This window comes from Pygocentrus nattereri, chromosome 10 (genome assembly GCF_015220715.1).
Source record: "Pygocentrus nattereri isolate fPygNat1 chromosome 10, fPygNat1.pri, whole genome shotgun sequence".
Lineage (NCBI taxonomy): Eukaryota > Metazoa > Chordata > Actinopteri > Characiformes > Serrasalmidae > Pygocentrus > Pygocentrus nattereri.
In genome coordinates this window covers 22,779,100-22,787,572 of record NC_051220.1, presented here as the reverse complement: position 1 = coordinate 22,787,572, position 8,473 = coordinate 22,779,100, and the positions used below count along the sequence as shown (strand labels likewise).

Genomic DNA, 8,473 nt, shown 5'->3' with positions numbered 1-8,473 from the left:
TAGCCAAAGGAATGGGATGTTTGAAACTGTATACACTATGTGATGCTGTTTGAAACGGTACATATAGCATAAGAACAGTGTATAGTGTATGGTATAGTTTGAAATTCGTGGTAATGTTTGAAAAAGTCCGCAGTTTGTATTTACACGCTTTATTGATCATCGCTGACCGGACATCCTACCCTTATACCGACATAAGCAGTCTACGCATGCGCAGATCGCTGCTTGTTCCGCGACGGATGTCGGGTGCGAGTCGTAACTTGGCAAGGCGTAAACTTACTTTAGTTTATTATCTGCGGTAGAATCGGTTTAGCAATTCTTTCCCAGTGAATACTGTTACCGCCCTTGATTTACAAGCTAGTGCTAAGCTAATTAGTAGGTTACTTTTGTTGTGCCGTGAAAGTGGCCCTGCTGTAGCTAATAGCTAAGTTAGGTAGCTTAGCTAGCGCTAACAAAGTTTGACAGCAGATGCATCGAGCTGGCTTTTAGTGTCACATTTCGGTAGTATGGTCTACGGTCGGTAACCCTTTCAGATTCAGACATCACAAAGCTTTTCTTTCTACTTGGACACGCTGACCGAAGAGGTGTCCGTGCCGAATCTCTGTGCTAAATGGCTAAGAAGACTTATGATCTGTTGTTCAAGCTCCTGCTCATTGGAGATTCAGGAGTTGGAAAAACCTGTGTGTTGTTTCGCTTTTCTGACGACGCCTTTAATACGACGTTTATCTCAACGATCGGTAAGTGAAGTACGACTGCGTGTTTATCTAGCTACCGAGTTAGGTAGGTTAATATTGTCCGAAAGTATTCAGACACCTCTTCTGAAAAGTGAGTTCAGCTGCTTCAGGTTGCACCCATTGTTTGAGGGGTTCCTCAGGGAGTTCCGTTGCACACACTGCTTGACTTATATCCGTGCAAAGGCATTGCTAACAGAATCGAGTGCTCTGGAGAAGCTGTCACCGTGCCCAGTGCCAAGCGTCAGCTAGAGGGGTGTAAAGCCCCCCGACAGTTTCTCTGTGGAGCAGTGAAACTACTGTCTGGAATGATGAAGTGCCTTTGGGATGAGTTTGAGTGGCGTTTATGATCCAGAACTAATCGTCTAACATCTCTACCTGACCTCACTAATGCTCTTGTGGCTGAATGCAGTCAAATCCTCACAACAATGCTCCCATACCTAGTATAAGCCCTGGATGACCAGGTGTTTACAGAATTTTAGACTTATAGTATGTCTGACCCTAAGAAATGCTTATTAGCCCCTATCCCCAGACCATCCTAGTACCCTGCCTGCTCCGTATTATGGTTGTTTGAGTATCCGTAATCTAAATTTGTTCAGAGTATTTAGTTAAGCCACCATTTATACCATAAATCTCATTTAGTGATGATATTATATAACTATTGAAAAAAAGGTGTTTTATTGTTTGCCCTATGATTTTTCAGGAATAGACTTCAAAATCAAGACAGTTGAGCTTCAAGGCAAGAGGATCAAACTTCAGATATGGTAGGTGGTTAGTACTGGAAATGTATTAATGTGTCTTCTACATTAACATAAATAATCTTGTGTTTTAGCTGACTTTGAAAATATCTTCATTAGAAATGGGTTGATTAATTGTAGCATTGCAAGTGATTTTGCTGTTTTCTCATCAGGGATACGGCTGGACAGGAGCGTTTTCACACAATCACAACTTCTTACTACAGAGGAGCCATGGGGATCTTGTTGGTTTACGACATCACAAATGCCAAAAGCTTCGAGAACATCAGCAAATGGTTGAGAAACATTGAGGAGGTGGGCCACCAACCACAACAGACGGGCTAATATGACTTCCTGCAACTGATCTGCTTAATTGCCGAAGTTATTTTAGCCCTTTTGATTATAGATTAATCTTACAATCACTGTAGGTTAACATGAATTTCAGTGTGTCTGATGGATTTGGATGCCTTTTGATGTTTTGCACATGTGTGCTTTTGCTTTGTTATGCAGTATCTGCAATTTGATCTGTGTGTATTATTTAATACTTCTTCCTCAGAAGTAGTAAAATGTCTCTACATAAAATGCTTGGCTTTTTTTTTCCAGGAAACTAAAGCAAAACTAAACAAGTAGTTTTTAGTGTGTTCTGTCATGTGGATTGTATGCTTGATAACATAGATCTTGATTTTTTTTTTTTTTTTTTTTTTTTTTTAAAGCATGCAAATGAGGATGTGGAAAGAATGCTGCTTGGTAACAAGTGTGACATGGAAGACATGCGTGTGGTGCTAAAAGCAAAGGGAGAACAGGTAAATTCCTTTTATAAGGTACACAAGATTTTGCTACACAGCAAATATGTGAAATGCCTAATGGAGAGAGATACAATGTACGCTTAAAGTTTGAGTTTTTAACATATTGGATGATTGTGTCTAATTTTGTCCAAATATTTGACTCTTTTGTTCTCAGATTGCTTCAGAACACAATATTCGGTTCTTTGAAACGAGTGCAAAAGCAAACATCAACATTGAAAAAGCTTTCCTGACACTTGCTGAGGACATATTGCGAAAGGTTAGTCATGTGTATGGCAAATACAGTATACTTGTATACTGTATTTCTAGTACAGTATACAAAACTGCCTTTTACTTCTGCTGCTATTTGTTGTGTTGTTTAGTATCGGTTTACATGATCAGTTTGATGCTTAAGTTATATTTAGGGGTGCAGCTTTGCAGAGATTAGCTTTTTCAATCTTCAGACTATGTGATTCAGACTGTAATATTTAAACTACTTTTTGAGCTGGAGTGGAATTGCCTTACTGTAGATGATTTGGGGGGTAAGAACTGTATTCATGGACACCAATATCTCCATCACAAACTGTACATCACCCCCATCCACAGCCGTTGCATGAGCAGCAACAGGCTTAATTTTGAGTATGTATTGTGGCTGCATCACTGCACATTTCATATATAGATGTATGCACAAGTTTGGGCACCCTGGACAGATGACTCATTTTGTTGACTTTGGAAGTAAACACATCATCTACAAACCAAAAAAATAAAGATAGAAATTGTGGCATGTGAAACCGTTTCCAGCTTTTTAAGACACATTTTCAGCTGTAATGTCTCAGAACATAATGAACTTGTTAAAATCCAATTAACTTTTTAGGAATGGGTAGGGTGGTCAAGATTTTTCACTAGTCAGCCGATGACATTTCCACAGCGTAATAAACTGCCTCTTCACACCTTGTGTTAACACTCAACAGCCATGGCCTTCTCTGAGCATGTGGCTTTGATGGCCCTGAAAATCAATGTAACCTATGCCTACAAAGCAGGTGAAGGCTGTAAAAGATCTCAAAGCTCCTCCTCACACATTTCACTGCCTGAAATGTCATTAAGAAATGGCAGTTAAGGTTACATATGAAAGTCAAATGAGGCTCTGGCCAAGTAAACTCTGATAGAGCACCTTGTATGCTCGTCAAAATGGCAAAGCAAAGATCACACCAAAGGACCCCGTTCTACTTTGATCAGCATAGAAGAGTTGTCAGAAGGAAACCCTCTGAAGCAAAACAACATCTAGATCATCCAGAGGCATTTTGGAAACAAGTGCTGTGGACTGATGAAGTGAAAAAGGAACTGCTTGGCCACAATCACCAAAGGTTAGTTTGGAGGAAAAATGGAGCAGCATTTGATGATTAAAAAAACAAAACAAAAAAAAACATCTTGCAGCTGTTAAGCATGGGGATCAAACTCTTAGTCTTTGGGTCTGCGTGACAGCCAGTGGTAGAGGAAACATTGTATGGGTAGATGGAAAAATAGATTCCCCTAGATCTAAGCAAATTGTGGAAGAAAAAATGGCAGTCCAGAATTGAAGCTGAGAAGAGACTGGCTTCTACAACAGAACAAAACAAACCTCAAAATGTACCATTAACTGTCTCAAGAAACACAAGCTGAGGCTTTTGGAAAAGCCCTCACAGTCCCCTGACTTGAACATCACTAAAAATCTGTGGGTAGTTTTATGCATGAAAGCTGACCCAAAAATATTTCAGAATATTGCTTTTCATTTAAAAAAATGAACAAAATATGTATTTTGTTACATATGGGCTGACCAAACCTTTGCGTCTTCTAGACTGAAATGCTAGAATTGTTTCAGTGTATACAATCTGTCTTTTGAATTTTGCTATTCTACTCGTTTCAGACACCTGGAAAGGAGGCCACCAATGAAAATGTTGATATGAATAACAGAAGTGGCTCAGCGGGAGGCGTCAGGTGTTGCAGTTGAACAGAAAACTCTTCACATGATTTACACCACACTTGATTGTTCTCTTACAACTTAAATATAAATGTTAACCTAAATGCCCATTATGCTGGATAAGACTTTTACCTTTCACTCTACTTGACAAGCTTTTCTACAAATGAAAAAAAGAGAGCCTGATTTCCTGTTAATTAAAAGAACAAAAAGGGCATTTGGTACATTTAGTGATGATCTGTCAACAGCACTGTGCAAGTGAGAAAATACATATAATCACAGACTAGTAGATAAATGAGAACTAAGTATGAAAGGGACGTATAACGCTTAGTATTCATGTTATGGTGAACACTAATTGTGCCTTAAATGCCACTTGGAGATGTGGGGGCTTGGTTCATGGTGAGGTTCTTGGATAGTTTTAATTTTACTGTCAGTGAATGTTTTTATACCATGTCCCCCTTATCCAATTCAAAAGCTGTGCCTTACCATCAGCAACAGCAAGGTTTCTGTTGTTCCAGAGCCTTTTTGTGAAACGAGGAATGCTGAGTGCACATACAGTATCTGTAAGACCACTGTCCGACCTTGTTTTGGTCTTCATTATTCATGAATTCATTACTTTTTAAGAAATTTCATCCACCTACAGGTTCGACTAGACTTTTTATCTCATGTTTGGTTCGAAAAATGATTAAACTGAGTGAATCCCTTCATATGTAGACTAAAAGTCATGATACACACTTTGAACTTTCCAGTATGAATGTTATGTGAACAAGTGCTGCTCTAGCCCACTGACCGTGTATTACACCTGCCTGAGATTGTGCACTTTAAGGATTTCTCTGAAGTCCCAGTTGCAAAGGTCCATTGTGGAAATATAAAGGAGGCTCCTGAAAAGATACTTGCCCTTTTACTATCACATTCAGTTAAATAGCTGCTCTCTGTTTGCTCTAAATTGCATATTTTTCTTTTAAGCAGTATCAGCATTTGTCATTTCCATAAAAGTTTCTCTTCTTTCCAGCAATTCTTTGAATATCAGTTTCAGTTGCATTCTTTTCTCTAGAAGACATTCTGAGTAATGGCAAGGATAAAGGTTAAAGCTATACTAATGTTTCTACGCCGCATTTATAATATACTAACCAGAGGTATTTCAGCATGGGAAGTTGCTTGGCTATAAGTGATTATTTTTGTGACCTTTACAGTGGTTTGGGTGCATTTTATACATATTCTCTTAATACTATCCCAAATGGGACTTATTAGTATTTTCTGTGTTGAGTGGATTAATTGAGCCACATTATTTGTGTTGGCTTTACATTTAAATCTAAAATAACAGCTTTATGGTAACTTCTTACTGATGCATTTTGCACTTTTTTTTTTTTTTACTGATGGTTTAATTATCCTGGTTCATGTCAGGGTCAGTTCTAGGCATCTTTGCCAGGGTGGCCACTGGCAATTCCAAATCAAACACTTGAGATTGAACACTTGACTAGTCGGGTAGTAAATGTTTTAGATTCTAATTATTTTACGGTTTTAAAGGGATACATTGTGGATGGTCAGTGTTTACCTTAGCTTGGTCTAAGAAGCAATCCTGGTTTACATTTTTAATAACTCTAAAATGAGAAATATACTGATGAATGGGATGTGTCTTGATGAACTAGCCTGGTGACTTAATAGCAAAATAAGTAATAAAGTAAGTTTCTGCCTTCAGAATTCTCTATAGTTAAAATATAAAGGGAGTGATGGGTTTTGATGATAGTTTTGTAGTGCAATAAACTCACTTTTCACAAACATTCAGCCTGTTGTGTTTAATTATACTATCGGTGTCAAGGATTCTAATAGTTGTCTAAGCACATACATTGATATGGAGACACTTTATCCCTGAAACCCACAACACAGTCATTTAACACAGAGCTGAGGAAGCTGAGGACCTGGAATGGGTTTGTTGATTTTCCAGCTCACTGTTGACTGGAATACATTGCCGTGGCAACTTACACTGTATGCCTAACCTGCCCTAGGGCAGGCTAAAGAGGGCTGGTCTGAGGAGAGCCTGGCCACTTCCTATTTCTCCCATTGTATTAAAACTTGACCTCAAAACTAGAGGGTGTCTGCGTGCAATGGTGGACAGTAACTAAGTAAATGTAATTTGTTACTGAAGTAGTTTTTTCTGTATCTGTACTTAAGTATATCAATTTTGGGTGACTTTTTACTTTCACTCCACTACATTTCAAAGTCAAATATCTGACTTTTTACTCCACCACATTTTGAGAAATCTGTCGTTGCTTTTGGTTTTTGTGTGTATAAAAACGTAACATTTCAAAACAAAAAAAGTGCAAAGCATGAACACCAAACGGCACAGCGGTCACTTTGTTCTGAGCTTGTTTTGATCTGTTGGTCATACCAACCCAGTACAAGCACACGGTTAAACTTCAGTGCAGCAGCATTAAAATTTGGGAGCACATACTAAATGATGAACTAACCTAACTTTGTGTAAATAGAGCACAATATAGAAATATGTACACACATGCAGTCGTGACTGGCATGTTTCTTTTTTTCTGAATTCATACAAACACTTTCATTTTATAGAAAATTAGTTTTGGTTAGTTTATGTTTATGAACAGAGGCCTACAGATCAATACAGTAAAGGAAAACAAATTTGTGATCCTGAGTTTAAAGCCAGTTTTTATTCAACTTGTAACTAAGTTACAAAGTAATCTTAAACTGAAACTTTGCTTGTTTGTTAAAGTGATTTCAGAGCCACTCGGTTCTCCCTGATGGAAACTGTTTGCCTTCAGTGTTTTGTGCTTATGATCATGTTAATAGACGTCAGCGTCACTAATTAATGACGTTCTATTAAAAGACTGGTTTACCAAGAGAGACACTGGAGGATTTTCACCTAAAATGAGTTCATGAAGTGAGTCTGGTTATAAAAATGATAACAGGACATTAGAGTCATAATTAATCTTTTAGTGCTTTTACTTTCGATACTTAAGTACATTTGAAGGCAAGTACTTTTGTACTTTTATTCAAGTTGAGGTCTAGAGTAAGGACTTCTACTTTTACTTAAGTAATATTTTACGTATCTCTATTTTAACTCAAGTACATGATTTGTGTATTTCGTCCACCTCTGCCCGCGAGTAAGTCCTTGGGGATAAATTGAGCTAAACAGATAAATCTGAGAAGTTAAGCTTGCTCATAACCATTTGTGCAGGATCATACTTTAATTTTGAAAAGTAGAAGGATGTAAAGTTATTCCACTGAAAAAATCTAAGTTACCTGTATGTTTAAGTTTTTCTAAAGTTAACAGGTTTTGAGCAGTAGGACATTTGCGTTACTGCTACTGAGTGCCGATTGATTAGCATTACGGCCACTGAGTGTCAATTAACTGGAGTTACTGCTACTCAATGCCGATTGAGTAGTTAATGCTATTGAGTGCTAATTGAGTAGAGTTACTGCTACTGAGTGCCGATTGAGTAGTTACTGCTACTGAGTGCCAATTGATTAGCGTTACTGCTACTGAGTGCCGATTGAGTAGTTACCGCTACTGAGTGCCGATTGAGTAGTTACTGCTACTGAGTGCCGATTGATTGGCGTTACTGCTACTGAGCGCCGATTCAGTAGTTACGGCTACTGAGTGCCGATTGATTAGCGTTACGGCTACTGAGTGCCGATTGATTAGCATTACTGCTCCTGAGTGCCGATTGAGTAGTTACCGCTACTGAGTGCCAATTGAGTAGAGTTACCACTACTGAGCGCCGATTGAGTAGTTACTGCTACTGAGTGCCGATTGACTGGCATTACTGCTACTGAGTGCCGATTGAGTAGTTACCGCTACTGAGTGCCGATTGATTAGCGTTACGGCTACTGAGTGCCGATTGATTGGCGTTACTGCTACTGAGTGCCGACTGAGTAGTTACTGCTACTGAGTGCCGATTGAGTAGTTACTGCTACTGAGTGCCGACTGAGTAGTTACTGCTACTGAGTGCCGATTGAGTAGTTACTGCTACTGAGTGCCGATTGAGTAGTTACTGCTACTGAGTGCCGATTGATTAGCGTTACCACTACTGAGTCCCGACTGAGTAGTTACTGCTACTGAGTGCCGATTGAGTAGTTACTGCTACTGAGTGCTAATTGAGTAGTTAGTGCTACTGAGTGCTAATTGAGTAGAGTTACTGCTACTGAGTGCCGATTGAGTAGTTACTGCTACTGAGTGCCGATTGATTAGCGTTACCACTACTGAGTGCCGATTGAGTAGCGTTACCGCTACTAGGCGCCAATGGATTAGCA

The 8,473-nt window shown here is 38.9% G+C and overlaps 1 protein-coding gene across 1 annotated transcript; it reads left to right on the top strand.

Annotated features, from left to right (window-relative positions):
• The first annotated feature begins 210 nt into the window (after positions 1-210).
• LOC108425651 (ras-related protein Rab-10-like) lies at positions 211-5,979 on the top strand. The gene is made up of 6 exons (XM_017694489.2): positions 211-734; positions 1,432-1,492; positions 1,639-1,777; positions 2,176-2,265; positions 2,423-2,524; positions 4,148-5,979. Exons 1-6 carry the CDS (start codon positions 608-610, stop codon positions 4,229-4,231), a joined length of 603 nt encoding a protein of 200 aa, XP_017549978.1. The 5' UTR covers positions 211-607; the 3' UTR covers positions 4,232-5,979.
• The last annotated feature ends 2,494 nt before the right edge of the window (positions 5,980-8,473 follow it).

Excerpts from the sequence above, each read along its gene's own strand:
- LOC108425651 (XM_017694489.2), top strand. The coding sequence starts at position 608 with ATGGCTAAGAAGACTTATGATCTGTTGTTCAAGCTCCTGCTCATTGGA. Across the intron at positions 735-1,431 it reads GACGTTTATCTCAACGATCG|GAATAGACTTCAAAATCAAG; the intron begins GTAAGTGAAGTA and ends ATGATTTTTCAG. Across the intron at positions 2,266-2,422 it reads TAAAAGCAAAGGGAGAACAG|ATTGCTTCAGAACACAATAT; the intron begins GTAAATTCCTTT and ends TTTTGTTCTCAG.